The sequence below is a fragment of the Vombatus ursinus genome, unplaced genomic scaffold (assembly GCF_900497805.2).
Source record: "Vombatus ursinus unplaced genomic scaffold, bare-nosed wombat genome assembly UNPS02014868.1, whole genome shotgun sequence".
Taxonomy (NCBI): domain Eukaryota; kingdom Metazoa; phylum Chordata; class Mammalia; order Diprotodontia; family Vombatidae; genus Vombatus; species Vombatus ursinus.
The window spans coordinates 564,995-582,231 of NW_020954646.1; the positions used below are offsets into that span (position 1 = coordinate 564,995).

The 17,237-nt window shown below is 47.1% G+C and overlaps 2 protein-coding genes across 2 annotated transcripts in view; both read left to right on the top strand.

The window, feature by feature from the left end:
* The first annotated feature begins 4,447 nt into the window (after positions 1–4,447).
* Positions 4,448–15,911, top strand: LOC114028052. The gene is made up of 7 exons (XM_027842238.1): positions 4,448–4,589; positions 4,900–4,994; positions 5,037–5,376; positions 6,245–6,336; positions 10,480–10,606; positions 10,940–11,035; positions 15,699–15,911. Exons 1-7 carry the CDS (start codon positions 4,448–4,450, stop codon positions 15,884–15,886), a joined length of 1,080 nt encoding a protein of 359 aa, XP_027698039.1. The 3' UTR covers positions 15,887–15,911.
* A 73-nt stretch (positions 15,912–15,984) lies between these two features.
* LOC114028027 (zinc finger protein OZF-like) overlaps positions 15,985–17,237 on the top strand; it is a 1,436-nt gene continuing 183 nt past the window's right edge. The window contains exon 1 of the mRNA XM_027842212.1: positions 15,985–17,223. Within this exon, the coding sequence (XP_027698013.1) occupies positions 15,994–17,223 (1,230 nt within the window). The 5' untranslated portion in view covers positions 15,985–15,993. The remainder of the gene's footprint in view (positions 17,224–17,237) is intronic.

Here is a 17,237-nt window from a genome sequence, read left to right on the forward strand (position 1 = left end):
ATAAGGAAGTCTCCCAGGACCTCTCCTTTGCTGACATGCAGCTCCCACGGTTGGTTCGGCTCTCCTCTCACTGGGAGATGAGTCCTGACACGAGCTCCAGCAGACCTGATGATTGGCTATCACAGGGGGATCACGCTTTGAACATGCATCACTAGGGCCATAAAAGACAGCTAACTGCACTCAATAAACGGAGCTTCTGCCACCTTGCTGTCTCCCGCCTCATCCATGCGTCTCTGGGTTACAGAGCATTGAGCTGGTCTCATGCTCATCACTGCAGCGGCCGCGTCAGTACACTGCCAAGCTAAGTGAACTATTTCCTCTATAATAAAGACAGATTGGCTGATGGACTGAAAGGCTGCCTCTGTCACCTGCTATACCACTCCCACTGGGCCCTCACTGCTGGCAGGCAATCCTACTGTACCTCCCTTGTCAGCTCGCTCTCCCACTTCCTACTTTGGGCTTCAGCTTTTCCAAACTTCCTCATACCTCATCGAGCCTCCCAGGTCTCCCCTTCCCCCAGTCTCTCAGCTGAGACCTCTGCCTCATATTTGAAAGAGAAGGCCACTCACCATGAGCTCCTCATCTCCCATCACTCAGGTGCTTCTGCTCCTCCTTCCCCTTCACCCCTTCTCCATCATGATGAGGTGGCCTCACCCCTATCACGGCTGACCCCTCTGCCTGTTTGAGTGATCTCCTTCTATGCAGTCTCTCCAACAGACTACCCCCTCTATTACCCCACTTCCTCTCTTATCTTCAGTCTCTCCCTGTCTCCTGGCTGCTTTCCTGCTGCTTTCTTGCTGCCTACAAACATGCCCACATCTCTCCATCCTCCCAGAACTCTCACCTGATCCATCCATCCCTGATAACTGTGTCCTCCATCTCTCCTTCCTTTCCTGGCTAACTTTCTGGAGAATTTCTACATTAGGGGTTTCACTTCCTGCCTGTTCACTCTTAACTCTCTACAGTTTGGTTTCTGACCCCATCATTCAACTAAAATTACCAGTGATCTCTCAATTACCAAATCCAGTGGCTTTTTCTGGGCCCTCATCTTTCTTGACCTCTCTGCCGTCTTGGACACTGTGGGTCTCTCTCTCCTCCTGGATACTCTCTCTTCTCTTGGCTTTCAGGGCATCCCCACCTTGGGTCTCCTCCTCCCTCTCTGGCTGCTCCTGCTTGGTCTCTGTTAGACGTTCCTCCTGCTAAACATGGGAGTCCTCCCAGGCACTGGCCTGGGCCCTCTTCTCTTCTCCCCCTATGCTACTTGCCTTGTGGGCTCCTCAGCTCCCATGTTATACAGTTATCACCTGTATGTTTATGATTCTCAGATCTACTCATCCTAACCTTTCTCCTGACCTCCAGTTACTCCAAATGCCGATCTGGATATCTTCAGCCGGATGTCTTTTAGACATCTTAACTTCAACATGGCCAAAACTCAGCTCACTGTCTTTTCTCCAAACTCTTCCCTTTCCCAGTTTTCTATTTCTGTCTAGGGTGCCTCCATCCTCTCTATGCCTCGGTGTGACAAATTGACAATCTTAAATGTAGACGAGGTCAGCTGTGAGGCTGCAGCTCTGAGACTTCACCCAAAAGAAATGTGGAGAGCAAAACCACCGATTCCTAGGGTCCATTATCATCCAGACCTTTTTGGACTCTTGTTACACACTGCCACCTAGTGTTACTTAAGTATATACTAATGAAGAAAAACATGGTACTATTATACTCAGCCTTTTAGGCACAAGTCTGCTAGAAACAATTTTATTTGACATTATTCTAAAGTCAAACCTATTATTTCTTAGAGAAAAATGTCCAGACTGACATATTCCCCTTTCCCCCTTAGGTCTCTCTACCCCGAGATGACTTGAGCTAACATTGATAGGAATCTTGAAGGAGAAAAAAATGTTAAAATATGGATTTGGGTTAACATTCCAAAACAGTCAGTACTCAGTTCCTTCCTAAACCACCCCCCCCCAAGGACCAAATGGCTAAATTCTAGACATAAATAGACAGCATTCCCCTTTTCTGCCAGCCTAAGGTATCAAAGTTTTGGGAGCTGGGTTTGCCACCAGTGAGGGGGCACACCGGAGTCAGGAAGGTCTGAGTTCAAATTCTGTTTCAGACGCTTCCTAGCACTTACCCTTCATCTATCTCAGCTTCCTCATGGGTAAAACGGGGATAATGATAGCATCTACCAACCAGGGTTGTTGGGAAGATCAAATGAGATAATACACGTAAAATGCTTTGCAAGTCTTGAAGGCTATGTAAGTGCTAGGCATTATGGTGATGCAGAACTTCCCATAAAGAAACTCCTTCTATCAACGCAGAGCATCACTTGCTATGAGAATCACTTGTCAGTGAATTTTCTGAGGGACCCGGCAGTGAAGTGACTTGCCCAGGGTCATGCAGGTGATACCTAGGGGGTCCAGGAATCAAATCCATCCCTCAGGCTACGGCCACAACCCATTCCACTGCCGTGCTTCCACAGCCACAGACCTCGCTGCCTTCCTGACCGCACTATCTCCGACTAGTCTGGCCTTTTCAAAAATCAGCATATTTGCCCTTTTCTAGACTGCACTGGGCCTCTCCTGTTCTCCGGGGATCACTTGGCAATCCCTTACGGTACAGGACAGTTATCCCAATACAAAAGGAAGCAGCTTAGTCTGACCCGGCCATTGAAATTCATCACGAGGAGCTCTATCCTCTCTCAGCACCTCTCACCTTTGTTGGATTTCTACCCTCAAAGGGAACAGAATAGCTAAGAGGGGACCGAGCAAGTTAGCGTTGCATACTAAGAAAGAAAGCCACCAGAGGAAATTCAGGGAACAAGGCGGGAAGGATTGAGAAAACGTTTGGGTGAAGACCAATGGAGGTAGGAAAAGAAGCATTCTGTGATTAGAGCCGTCCACGGCCCACGAGGAGAGAAGGGAGACGGATGAGAGTCTGGGACACACTTCACAAACACGGCACAGTTACATGATACTGTAACGATGGGAGACTTCAGCTATCTAGTCAGTCAGTCAGTCAACATTTATTGCCTACTGTGTGCCAAGCACTGTGCTAAGTGCTGGGGATGCAAAAAGACACAAAAGACAGTTCTTGCCCTCAAGGAGCTCACACTACAATGGAAAAAAAACAAGCAGAGACAAACAAACTATATTTAGGACAGATAGGAAATAAATAAGAGAGAGAAGGTATTGGAATTGTTGGGAAAGGTATTGGAGGTGTTGGGAAAGGCTTCCTTCTGGAAGATGGGATTTTAGTTTAACTTGACAGAAGTCAGGAAAACCAGTAGGCAGAGGTGAAGAGGGCAAGCATTCCAGGTATGGGGGATGGCCAGAGAGAATGCCAGGAGGTAAGGGGAGGAGGGTCTGGTTTGTGCAACCTGGAGTGGGTCAGAGTCACTGGAAGAGTATGTGTTGGGAAGTAAGGTGTAAGAAGACTGGAAAGATAGGATGGGGCTGCGTTATGAAGGGCTTTGACTGCAAAGCAGGGCTGGGTATTTGATCTTGGAGGCAGTTGGGAGCCAGACATCTTCTGGAGCACCCTGCCAAAAACAGCATCTAATAATTGCCTAGGTTGTCTTAACCATCATTTCATACTTTCAAAGGTAGAGACACCAATAATGGGAAATCCTATGCTCTATCTTATTTTCTCTAAAAGAAAAAACTGATTCCTGGGGTGGAAATAATGGGAACATTGGGCAGTAAATGACCATTTTCTCCTTGAGTTTGTGATAGATGAGGAGAGGAAAACTAGGCACAGACCGACATGCCCCCGATATTTAGGGAAAGCTTCCAAAGGGACTCAAAGAAAGGCAAAATAGGATCCCAGGGACTAAAATTCTAAGTCAGCTTATGAGTGTAATACATGTGTTATCCGGGGTAGTCTAAGCATGCCCAATTTGGATAACATGGAGGTGCCTTTGGAATATGTAAAGACCGCCCAGGTTACAACAAGAATAAAATTCTGAAAGCCCAAAGGGAAATAATGCCAACGAGGAAGAAAACCAGGAATTATCTGGATCCACTGCTGTGGATGCCCAGGGAATTAATTCTTCAGCCAACCAACTGACACAACAAAAAGACACGTACAGAAGATGTAAGCAAATGCAAGAAACAGAGGATGACAATCAGAAGAATGACGTGTCCAGAGTTCTAAACCTCAGAAAGAGGCCGGCCAGGAAAGCTAACGACATGGAAAAGGTTTATTTAAAAACAAAAAAAGCTAAATTGGGAATACGGAAAAACTGAGATTGTAGATCGCAGTTGTCGAAATAACTCATTATTTACACGAAAAAACGCACACGTCCCACTCCCTTAGCTGGGCGGGGTGTCTTGTTCTGGAAACGTGCCCCCGGGATCCACAGTGTCCGGCCCTCCGTGACAGCCGGCTGATGCTAAAACCGACCTTTTCTGCGATTGGTTTCAAGGCGTCTTGCTAACGTCGAAGGATGCTGCCTCGACGTGATCTGTCTGTAAAGCGAGGCTTTCCCTTATGCTCGGCCCAGATGCGCGGAGGGCGAAGACCTTTTCGCTGCACCTCCGGGCTATTGCTCACGACTGACCCTTTTCTCACAACACCCACGGACACTGGTGAGTAGTGACCCCCGTAGGGTCCATTTCCAATTTAGCTCCGTCCCCGGGACAGAGGCTTGGGGTCCGTGGGACAACAATTAGCAACAGAGAGGGGCTCTGGCGGCTGGCGGAGCCCCGAGACTTCCTAGTTGGGCAAGTCGCTTAGCCTCTGTGTGCCTCAGTTTCCCCCTGTGTAACTCAGGGATAATAGCAGGGCTGGGAGGCTGAGATGAGTGTCCAGCGCTTGGGGATGAGTTTTTCTCCCAGTCCTTGCACCTGGATCGGTGCTTTTTATCATTTCCGCGTGGAAGTGGATCTGCTTCGGCAGCAGTGACCTGGCCCACGAGTGCCCAGTGGCCCCAACCAGAGACAGGCGGGACCGCGCAGAGCTGGGAGACCTCAGGCGGTGAAACCTGCATCTTGGTAACTGACGTCCCTTTTCTATTCGCCCTGGGAGCGCACTAGGCATTGAGCGAGGCAGGGCTGGGGGGGGGGGGGGGGGGCGGAGCCTTCCTGGGACACGCGGGGCGGGGGCGGGGCCCCGCCTCCGCCCAGTGCACAGGCGCAGACGCTCCTGCTGGGGGAGAGGATCGCAGTGCCCTCTGGGAGATAGAGTCTGGGAACCGTGCGTCCCACCGCGCAGACTCCACTTCCCATAATGCTCACGCGACTCCGGTCCGTTTAGTTCCCAAGCGACGGAGCCCGCTGCCTTCTGGGAGTAGTAGTGCGGAGTCTCGGCGCGCGCAGTCGCAGTTGCCTCGCCACTGCCTGGTCGGGGGCTTGTTTCTGGTGGTCTTGGGCGGAGGTGCGCGCGTGTGCGCTCGTGTGATTGAGTCTGCGTGAGTGTGTACGTGTTTAGGAGGGGTGTGTGTAGATGCGTGCACCTACGTCGGTAAGTGGAGGAGGGGTGGGCGGGAGGAGGAGCAAAACGTGGGCGCTGGAGCCGGCTCGTCCAGCCCCTCCTGGTTGGTGCCCCAGCTTGTTGAGAGGCGGGTCCTTGTGCGTCACTTCCGGAGGAGCTCTGTGAAGGGTCGGTTCAATGACTGATAGGGGGTGGGGCAAGGGGGGAGGAGCGGTCCGGTGACGTCACTGTCGCGTTGGCCACTCGGCGCCTTGAGATAAACCTAGTGAATTGCAGGGGATTCCACCAGGGTCTTCCCCTCCAGCCGACACTGGCACCTCGATGTGGCATTCTGGTTGAATTTGGTTGAAGTCATTGAAACCTTTCAAAACCTCCCCAACTATACAGGCACCTAATTGAGAGCAATAAAGCCCTGGACAAAGCGTGCGCAGACAGAATAAACGGGTCGTCGGCCATGTGTTGGTCTTGGAAAGAGGGGGTGAGGCAGGGGCCGGGAGAGAGACGGTGAAGATGCAGGGGTTCCTAGGGTAAATGGAGGGCAGCTGAGTGACCACCCTTAGACGGCATTAGCCTCGATCCCCGTAAAGCTGCAGGCAAGGTCATTCACCTGCGGAGGAGGGGCGAGGTGGGGCGGTGAGCTTGAGCTGTGGACACAGCCCATGTGCCTCCAGAAGACGGACGAAAGGACTGCCTGCAGAAGGGAGGGTCCCCGGCAGCCCAGGCACAGCGGCGGAGGGCTGGGCCGGGCCGAAGAGCTTTTGGGTGAGGGGGTGTGGGGGCTTGGTTCTCATCCTGACCCTTCTCCTTGCAGCTTGCACTTCTGAAGCCTCTTTCCGCCTCCAGCGTAGAAGCATTGAGAAGGAGGACGGAATGACTTCTGGGCCGCTGGGTGCCGGGTTCCAGGTAAGTCTGGGCGTGCACCTCCAGGGAATAATGGCTCCTTTCCTTATCATCGATGTCCTTGGCTGACCCAAGTCTCCCCAGGGGTCTGAGCATCAGCTGTGCTCTGCCAGCTGGTTTTGGCCATTCTGAATGATAAAGTAGACCCCAGTAATGGCCGAAATACAGCCTCGTTACCTTGAAAACTTCCTTTCTTCCTGACTCACCTATTTCTGAAACTCCTTTATTTTGTGCAGCTTTTCAGAGTCTTCATTGACACGCTATTCTTTTATATTTCATTGCTGTTGTATTTTTTAGGCTCTATTTCCCTCCCTCAACGCCCCAAAATTTCCCCTCCATGTTAATGCAGAAATCTGTCTCTTGTAACATTACCATGGTCACATCAAGCAGATCCACATGGTAGCCGTGTCAGAAAATGTCTGTCTCTTTATCTGACTGCAGTCCATCAACTCCATCTTTAGTCCTCTGGAGTCATGGCTGGTCAGTGTGTGCATCAGAGTTCTGAAGACTTGAAGGATTGTTTTTCTTTACATTGTTGCAGTCAGTTAGTAAATAATCAATTAGTAGACATTTTTTAAGCACTTACTTTGTGCCTAGATGCTGTGCTAAGCACTGGGGACACAGAAATACAGACCCTGCCCTCAGTGAGCTTACAATATAATGGGGGAGACAACAGGCAAACAAATACAGTTAGTTATCCCTTCCACATTATGGGGGTTAGGGGCATGGTGCCCCCATGATCTGGAAAATCTGTGTAAAATTTTTTGGCCCTCTCTTCGTACCAGAGAAGAAATTAGAATTTTTTCTTTTTCTTTTATGGGGTGTTTACAGTACCTTATTGTAAAATTTGGGTTGATATTCTATAATACTTATAAATTAATAATTACAAGACTTACAAATTATAAAATACATATATTTTATGCATTTCTGAGTTTCTAAACTTTATCTATGTCATCTGTGGCTTCCACAAACCTCCCCCTAAATCCTCATTTAATTTTTTATGCTGACCACGATATAGCAAAACCAAGATGGGGAAAGTCACCATGTGGAGAGGATAACTGTGTATGGAAAACACGGTATATAAAGGTTAAATAGGAAAGAACTGAGGGAAAGCCCTGGAATTTAAGAGGGGCTGGGGAAAGCTCCCCGTAGACGGTGGAATTTTAGCTGGGACTTAAAGGAAGCCGGGGAGATCAGGAGTTGGAGTGGAAGTGGGAGAGCATCCCAGGCATGGGGACAGCCAGAGAGGATGCCCAGAGCCAAGAGATGGGATGTTTTGGAAATAGCCAGGAGAATGCCAAACAGAGCACTTTGTGTTTGAGCCTGGAGGCCAAAGGGAGCCCCTGGAGTTTATTGAGTAGGGAGATGACGTGATCAGACTTTGATTTAGGAAAATCAGCGTATTGGCTGAATGGAGAACGGACTGGGGTGGGAACAGAGACCTGAAGCCGGCAGACCCTCCCCCCACGCCTCAGCGGCTGTGGTGCCAGTTCAGACGGGAGGTGATGAGGGCCTGCCCCAGAGTGGGGCAGGAGACAAGGAGAAGTATTCGAGAGATGTTGTGAAGGTGAAATGGGGGGGATGGTTTAAGAGAGACTGAGGAGGCCAGGATGACCGGGAGGGTGGGGGTACCCTCTACTGTCACAGGGAGCTCTAGGGGCAAAGATGAGTTCTGTTCTGAACATTTTGAGTTCAAGATGTCTGTCGGGTATCCAGTTTGAGATGTCAGAAGGGCAGTTGTAGACGTGACGTCGGAGGTCAGCAAAAAGATTAGGGCGGGATAGGTAGATATGAGAATCATCAGCACAGAGCTGGTCATTAAATCCACGGGAACTGCCGAGGGAAGGGCACAAAAGGGAAGAGAACCTCGGACAGAGCCCTGTGGGACGCCTGTGGTTACAGGCGCGACCCGAAGGAGGCATGTGACGGGCGCCTTTGAGCCAGTCACGTCCTGGTCAAGCTCCTGGAGGAGATGTTTCCACTCGCCGTTACTGCCTCTCTTCACTTGCTTGTAAACCTTCTGCACTGTGGCCGTCAAAACTACTCAACTGACGCTGCTCTCTCCGGTTTCTTCAACGATCCCAACGACTTGGGTGGGGACTCGGCATGCTTCAGAAAATCCTTGGAAAACTGGGAGTCTGATGGAGTTTTAGATTTCTCTAACAAATCCGGCAGCTGCCGCGGATAGAATCAGGAAGTCCTGAGTGCAAATGCGGCCTCAGATACTTGCTAGCTTCATGGAGTCCCTTAACCTCTGTCTGCCTCGGTTTCCTCATTTGGAAAATGGAGGTTGCTATAAGGATCAAATAAAATAATATTTATGAAGTGCCTCCTTGTTCTTAACAAATCTTTGTTGACCGACTGATTGGGTAGTTGAAGTTCTCATGGTCACAAGCGTCATGCGACTGTGTTTGTGAAGTGTTTTCTGCCCCCTTATCTCTATCTTCTTTCTGTTCTGGCGGGCCTTGGAAGCCTCCAACGACAAGATTGCTTCATCTCAGTTTTCTCAGAAAAGTGAGAGGTGAGGGAGGGAGCTGCCTGAAGTTTTGAGCACAGGACAGTGAGGAGTGAGATAGGGAATCAATTAGAGAGGACTGAAAGGATTGCCTTGTCACGGTGAAGGTCCAGGGAAGTGAGGTGAAAATGGCCCAGTGTGGTTGTGTGACTTCCTTCAGCTCCACTGAGCAGCTCACGACTAGGAGGGAAGCAGAGGGATGGTGGGAGTGCTGTAGGACTGCAGTTTGGCATGGGACAAGGGAGCAACGGTCTGGAACAGTGTGGTGTTGAAATGGCTAATAACAGGGTTGAGTTTGGGAGGAGAGTTATGCCTGAGAAGATCCTGAGGGCTGAGACGGTGGACAGAAGACAGGTTGAGGAGATGAAACGCTGGGAGGTTTTACTTAACTCAGATAGAGGAATGGTGCATTCTTGACCCAGGAAGCAGGACACTAGTGGACATGGGGGAGAAGCAGGGCATGACCATCCCTGTGTGTGGCTTCTGGTTGTCAGGAAGTGGGAGGTTGTGGAGTTTAAGGGCTCACCAACATTCATGTTACAGTGGCCCAGTGCAGGGCAGGAGTTGGGGAGGTGAGCGAGATAGGGAACCAGGTGCTCCATTTTTTGTGAAGGAAAGAGAATGATCTGTATAGGGTAAAACATTTTAATAAAACCACCTTCAAAGGAGAGAGGTTTGCCAGTGATGACTAAGGAGGGTCTGGACGCGGCAGTGAGGAGAGCGAGGCGCTTTGCCTCCTGTGACAGGGGAGTGTATGCGGGTGTGTTGGGAGGGAGGGGGCATGGAGAGGATGGCTAGGGAACCAGGGTCTTCTGTGGCAGCGAGGCCTCAGCAGGAGCAAGCCGATGAGAGGAGGAAGTCCAGGGTGAAGTCGCTCTGGAAGGGCTGTCCCAGAGGTCGCAGGTCGCATGGAAGGTCAGGCCGGGTTGGAGTACGATGTGGACGGGAGCGTTGAGTAGGATGGAAATAAGAGGAGGGAGGTTGAGTGGGGTTTGGGAATAGGTTATTTTAGGTGTTAAAGGAGGAGTAAGAGGCGGGGGAGGGGGAGTTTGCCCACCCCAGAGGGAGTATTGGGTGGCAGATGAGTTGTAATGTTTCCAGTCTGCAGGGGTGGTAATGCTGGACAAATGCCAGGGGTCAAGTCGGGTCATCAAGCATTTATTAAACATCCGCTGTATGCCCAGGGTGCTTGGCCTGCTCCTCCAAGCGGGGTGGGTGGGGCAGGGCACTGGAGAGGGCCTGGTGAACCCCAGGAGGGCAGGGTGCCATTGTGGTTGGAAATGAGAACCTTGACCCATGTCCTGCCTTTTGAATAAATCTGCCTGGGTGATGGTGAGAAGGAATGACAGCGATTGCCTTCTTACAGCTAATTAGAGATTAAGTACTCATTGTGAAGGGATGAATGCATTAATTGTGTGGCTTGAGGCTAGAAAGGCAAAGCACAGCTTTTCTTGGGTTTTGCTTTGAGAAATAATAGGTCACAGTTAATCCGAGCAGTGAAGGAGGCCTCCATGCTACTGAGTCTGGAACAAAGAGACACACAGTACTGTAAGCAGGCACCTAGAACCTCATTACTGTGAGAGCCCCTCCCTCTGTGTCCTGTCTGAGCAGGAGTGTGTCTGATGTTTTAGGAATCAATAACCTTACGGGATGTGGCCGTGGACTTCACCCCAGAGGAGTGGAGATGCCTGGGCCCCGCACAGAGGGCCCTGCACAAGAATGTCATGCTGGAGAACTTGGAGAACCTCATTTCTTTGGGTAAGGACCACTTTCTCCAGCTTTCTCCAGGGTCTTTTTAAGGCTGTAGTTTTGCTGTTTCCAGGATGCTCAGGCCAAAGCCTGCTGAAGCCCCTGAGAACATTGTGCCCCTAGCAGGGGGTGGGTGCCATGACCTTGCTTGTTTTGTGAGCCCAAACCCGATCTGTGACCTTGGAGCGCCATCCAGGCCTGCTTTAGAAATCTTTACATCACCTTGAGCCTTTTTAGCTGCTCCCTTCTCTGTGAGGATCGTTGAATTCTGAGGTGACTTTTTCTGAGGTTTTCCAGAACCACTCCCCCTTTCCTGCCTTCCATTTCTGTCTCTCTGAGCAGGGCTTCCTGTTTCCACACTGGAAGTGATCTCCCTGTTGGAGAGAGGAGGAGCACCAGGGATGCCCAAGGCGGTGGACCGCAGAAGGTTTTGGCCAGGTGAGTGAGGGAACAGTGGAGGTGGGGAGGGGAGAGAGTCATGAGTAAGAGTGCAGCTGGTCAGTCAGGCAGGTAACCGGTGCCTTTAAAATGTGCAGCTGAGCCTGGCTGGCCAGCCCTTCTTAAAGGCCCTGAGGCCTACGGAGAAGACTTTGGGCCGCTGATCCTCCTTGGTCCATTGCTGTGGTCTCCTGACCTTCAGCTCTGCCCTCTCCTCTCTCAATTGCCAGAAGAGAGGTTTCTTGATTTTGGTTGTCTCCATCAACAAAAGCAAACATTCATGGACAGAAACAAAAGTGTGTGTTCACTTACCGAGGTGGCAGGAAGCGCTCTGTTTGCCCGGTCTCTGTGGCCGGCACATTCCTGCCCACCTCCCCCCAGCTTGGTAAATGCTAATCGACAATTGCTGACCCTTTTTCCCTGGTGGGTCTGTTACATGGTGCCGATGGTATCATGGTAAGCCTCTTCCATCGCTTATGTGGCCATTATTTCCAGGTAGCTATTCCACTCTCCCCTGTGGGCAGTCTTATAACTCTTGTTCACTTTTATATATCTAAGAAGGTATCTTGGAGCTGTTTTCCTTGATATCTTTACAATCATTGGAGAGTTTTTAGGTGGTTATTGTCAATTTTGAGAATTTCTTATACAGATAGTTTGACCAATTATCTCCTAGAAAGAGATGTTTCTCTTTTAATTTATCTTACTTCCTTATTGCTTTTAGATGACATTTTTTGTATGGTCCATTAAGATTTTCCCCCGATTCCTTTGTTCTTTAAATATAATTTTTATGTGATCTTCCATCGACAAAGAAGGGGATTCAGATATATGCCACAGTCTTGTAAAACAAATGAGAAACATGAGTGTGCAAGAGTGAAAACAAAAAGCCAAGGGATTTTAAATGACTGCAATGTCTGTAACGTGTGTGCACACGTAGCCACCCTCCGTCATGGTAGTCCCCATCTGGTCGCCCTTGGTTTTTGTGGTCCCGGGTTTGCTTTGCTGTGGACGTAGAGCTGATTTGTTACTAATCCTGTTCTGTTCTGCTACCTCGTTGTAGTGACACGTGCATTCCTCTTCTAGATCTCCTTTTTTCAGTCTGCCCACTGCACACACTATGTCTTCCTATGTTTCAGTGAATTCTTTGTTTTTTTCCAGTCAATCAACAAGCGTTTGTTAGTGATGATAATAGCTGAAACGTACATAGCTCTTCAAGGTTTAAAAAGCACTGCACATATTAATTCATTTATTTATGGATAAAACGAGAATGTCTTTGTGAGCCACTTTGCCAACCTCAAAGTGCATATAAATGCTGGTATTCACAACAGCCTGTGAAGTGGGTGCTGTTATCAGCACCATTTTATAGATGAGGAAATTGAGGCTGAGAAAGGTTAAGCAGCTGGCCTGTTCACAAACAAGTACCTTAAGGCAGGATTCAAACTCAGCACTTCGTGACTCCCAGGTCCAGTACTCTATGCCACCTGTTTGTTGTTCAGCTGTTTTTCAGTTGTGTCTGACTCTCTGTGACCCCATTTGGGGTTTTCTTGACAAAGATACTGGAGTGGTCTGCCATTTCCTTCTCCAGCTTATTTTACAGATGAGGAAACTGAGGCAAACAGGGTTAAGTGACACACAGTAACCTGTCTGAGGCCGGATTTGAACTCAGGACCATGAGTCTTCCTGACCCCAGGCCTAGCACCCTATCCACCATGGCACCCCCTACCTGCCCGTATACCAGCTACCTGCCTGCTAATAAGAGCTCCTGTGTGCCAAGTATTTCACTGTGTCCTCAGATGCACAGACAAGAATGAAACTAGCCTCGTTCTCAGTGCACCTACATTCTGATGGGGGAGGGAACATCTCTAAGGAGTTTCAGAGTAAATTCAATAAATACCAAGTTGTTAACTGTATGGTTAACATTGGGGGAGCGGGAGAACGCAAGAAGACGTGACTGAGAAAGGTAGACAAGGAGGCGTTTGGGTTGAGGCTTGAGGAAGGGAGGGGTACTGTGGCCCAGAGGCCGGGAGGGGACACACACATCAGAAGCATGGGAGCTGGCCCGGGCAGAGCCATGGTGATGGGAAATGGGTCTGAGGACAGTTCTCCTATTGATAGACACCCAGGGTATTTGCGGGGCATCTAGGGGACACAGTGGATAGAGTCCTAGCCTGGAGTCAGGAAGACTCCTCTTCTCGAGTTCAAATCTGGCGTCAGACGCTTAGTAGCTGTGTGACTCTGGGCGAGTCACTTAACCCTCTTCTCCTCAGTTTCCTCATCTGTAAAATGAGCTGGAGATGGAAATGGCAAACCACTCCTGTATCTTTGTCAAGAAAACCCCAAATGGGGTCAGGGAGAGCTGGACGTGACTGAAAAACAATACAGCAGGGTATTTGGAGAGTTCTTTTTGGTATAAAACTGGTATTTTTGTAGAATCAAATCTAGTCTAAAAATGCTTCCTTTTGATAAATAATATTCTGTGTCTATATTTGTGATAGGTCTATCACTATATAATTTTTAAAAATTAAAGATGTTGCTGTAACATGATTTTAAATTTCATACTTAATACAGTTATTTTTAATTTTTACCTCATCATCCTCTTTCCCTAAAATTTCTTCCTTTTAAGATTAAAATATTGCAAATCTCCATAAAAGTAATAGGTATTTCATGGACTCACAGATTTTTAGAGTTAGGATGGCTTTTCCCTTTTGTTCTGATTGTTCTTTCACAGCATGACTAATGTGGAAATGTGTTTAACATGATTATTCATATACAGGCTATGTCAGATTGTATGGCATCTTAGGGAGGGGGGAAGGGAGGAAGGAGGGAAATTTAGAACTCAAAATTTTATAAAAGTGAATGTTGAAAGCTAAAAAGAAAGAAAGAAAAAGAAAAAAAAAGAATTTTAGAGTTGACCTTTTAGAGGTCAAATTTAGAATCCTCTGTGCCTCGTGCCAGGAAATGGTCATTCAGTTTTCATTTGAAGTCCTTCAGCAAGGAAATCCCATTACCTCCCAAGGCAACTCATTCCACTTTTAGGGAACTCTAAGCATCAGGAGATTTTTCCTTATGGAAGTGGAAATTTGCCACACTATGATTGTACTCATTGCTCCTATATCTGCTCTTTGGGCCAAGCTTTGTGGTCAAAGCTGACACGTCTTGTGCCCGGCAGCCATTCGGGTGATGGAGGGCGGCTACCATATAGCTTCTTAGGGCTTCCCAGCACAGTCTGTGTTAGCTCCTTCAGCCGATCCTAAATCATGTGGTTTCAGGGCGATTTACCATGTCACTTGCCCTTCTCTAGCTCTTCTCTGGCTGTCAATGTCCTCCCTCAGGTGAGGGGCCCAGAAGCGAGCACGGGATTGTGGTTGTGATTGGAGAAGGTCTCTCAGTCACCTCTTGCCTTCTTCGCCCGCTGCCTCTCGAAACAGCCCAAGCTCACGCTAATTCTTTTGGCTCTCACGTTATTCCATATGTGTATGTGTGTGTGTGTATAATATATGTATATGTATCTATCTGTCTATATAATATATAACACACACACACATAAAATATGAACTCCTGTTAAGCTTGCCATTCATGAAAATCTCTAGATAGTTTTGGATGAACTAGCGAAGCCTCCCCATTGTCTTATATGTGAAATGGAGTTCTTGAGCCCAACTATGGGACTTTACAAATTTTACCTCTAGTAAATTCCTTCTTCTAGGGTCCAGCCTACTTTTCCAGCCCATTGGGATCTTTTTGAACCTCTACCATCTATTGTGTTAGCCATGGCTCCAAGTTATGTGTCATTTGTAAATTTAATCAATTTGCCATATATGCCTTCACTCAAGTGTTGATGAAAACAAGCTTTTATTGAATGCCAGTTCCTTATTTTACTGAATAACAATGTCTTAGATCTCTTAATTTTCAGCATATCATAATTAGCTTCTATTATTTCTCGTCTGTGCAGAAAACTTCTGTGTGTTAATACTAAGCATTTATTAAATGCCTACTATGTGCCAGGCACTGTTCCGAGCACTACGTTCTACTGATATTACTTAATATATCAGGTTTTTTCTTGATTGCTTATAAAATCACGTTCTTGTAATTGGAAAGTTGAAGGCTAAAAATAATGTGTCCGAGGGAATTCATGGGACTCATTATTTTGCATCCTACAAATTCCCTATTTGTAATCTGTCCCTTTTTTTTCTTATTACCTTTGGAAAATTTTATTGTATGCAATCCAGAAATGTATAGGTTAGATTGTCCTTACTGTTTTTGGGATGTCCGATGATTCTTAAATTTTCTCTACTTTTTTTGCCCTTCCAGAAGCATCAGTTTTGTTTGCATAAATTTAAAATTGTTTTCCATTTGGGCAAGATTCTGAGATTGTGGAATTCATTCTTCTGTCCTCCAGGAGATAATTCTGTTTTGTTGAGGGCATTGTTTTTAATGACATCTAGTGGCTTTAGGACCCTAGAATTCATCCTGGCAGCTGGGGGCCCTGTGACTATTTCTTCATCTACCTTTGTCTTCAGTTCCTTCTTGACAATATTTGTTCTAAATCCAAAATGCAAATTAAGCATTTCTGAAGATGGAGGAAACAGAATCCTGGATTTGGTGTAAGTAGTTTCCTTTCCCTTAGCACTGAGAGTAATCATTATTGACACTTGTTTATTTCTTTCAGATTCCATTAGTCAGGAAACTAGATATGAAACCAAGGACTCAACTCTGACTCAGGGCATTTGCATGGGATCAGCCAAGGAAAGAGGACTGAAGCTGGACTCTGGCCTCCCGAAATGGAAGAACCTGGGGAAGGTGATGTCAGGTTACAGAAATGGAAGGGTAATCAAGAGAGAGAACCCAGTCAAGTAGCAAAGAATTACAGATCATCTTTTAATAAGGGGCATCGTCCTGAATGGAATTCATTTGGGAAAAATTTCAGTTTCAGGTCAATCTTTTTTCCACAACAGAAAGCAGCAATGGGAAAAATTTTCCATAAATATGATAAACTTGGAAAGAGTTCCAGTGTCTTTTCAGATGTAATTAAATATAATACAGTCTTCTCAGGGAAGAATTTTTATAAACCAAACATGTGTAGGAAGCCCAACAGCTCCCACTCAGACCTCATTAAATTTCATAGGACACATACCAGTGAGAAGCTATATAAATCTAATGAATGTGGAAAAGCTTTTGGGTGTAATGTATGTGGTAAGATCTTCAGCCAGAGAGGACACCTTACAAGACATTGCAGAATTCATGCAGGAGGAAATTCATTTGAATGTAATGAATGTGGGAAAGCCTTTAGCCAGAGGCAATACCTTATTGCTCATCAAATAATTCATAATGGAGAGAAACCTTTTAAATGTAATGAATGTGGGAAGACTTTCAGACAGAGGGGAAAACTTAGCGAACATAAGACAATTCACACTGGATGTGAACCTTTTTGGTGTCATGAATGTGGGAAAGCATTCAACCAGAGGGGACACTTTACAAGACACCAGAGAACTCATAGTAGGATAAAACCTTTTGAATGTAACGAATGTAAGAAAGCCTTCAGCAGATTGCAAAATCTCACTGAACATCAGCGAATTCATACTGGAGAGAAACCCTTTGAATGTAATGAATGTGGGAAAGCCTTCAACCAAATGGGAATCTTTATTGGTCATCAGATAATTCATACTGGGGAGAAACCTTTTGAATGTGAGGAATGTGGGAAAGCCTTTAGCAAAAGAGCCAATCTTACTGAACATAAGAGAATTCATACTGGAGAGAAACCTTATAAATGTGGTGAACGTGGGAAAGCCTTCAGCCAAAAAAGAGTTCTTATTGATCACCAGAGAATTCATACTGGAGATAAACCCTTTGAGTGGGATGAATGTGGGAAAGCCTTCAGCCAGAGGGGGCACCTCACTCGACATCAGACAACTCATGCTAGAGTAAAACCATTTGAATGCGATGAATGTAAAAAAGCCTTCAGCCAGAGACAGTATCTTATTGCTCATCAGAGAACTCATATTGAAGAGAAACCCTTTGAATGTCATGAGTGCGGGAAAGGTTTTAGCCAGAAAGGGAAACTTATGGAACATAAGAGAATTCATACAGGAGACAAACCTTTTGGGTGTAATAAATGTGGGAAAACTTTCAATCAGAGAGGGTGTCTTAGTAGACATCAGAGAACTCACACTGGAGTGAAACCTTTTGAATGTGAGGAATGTGGGAAAGC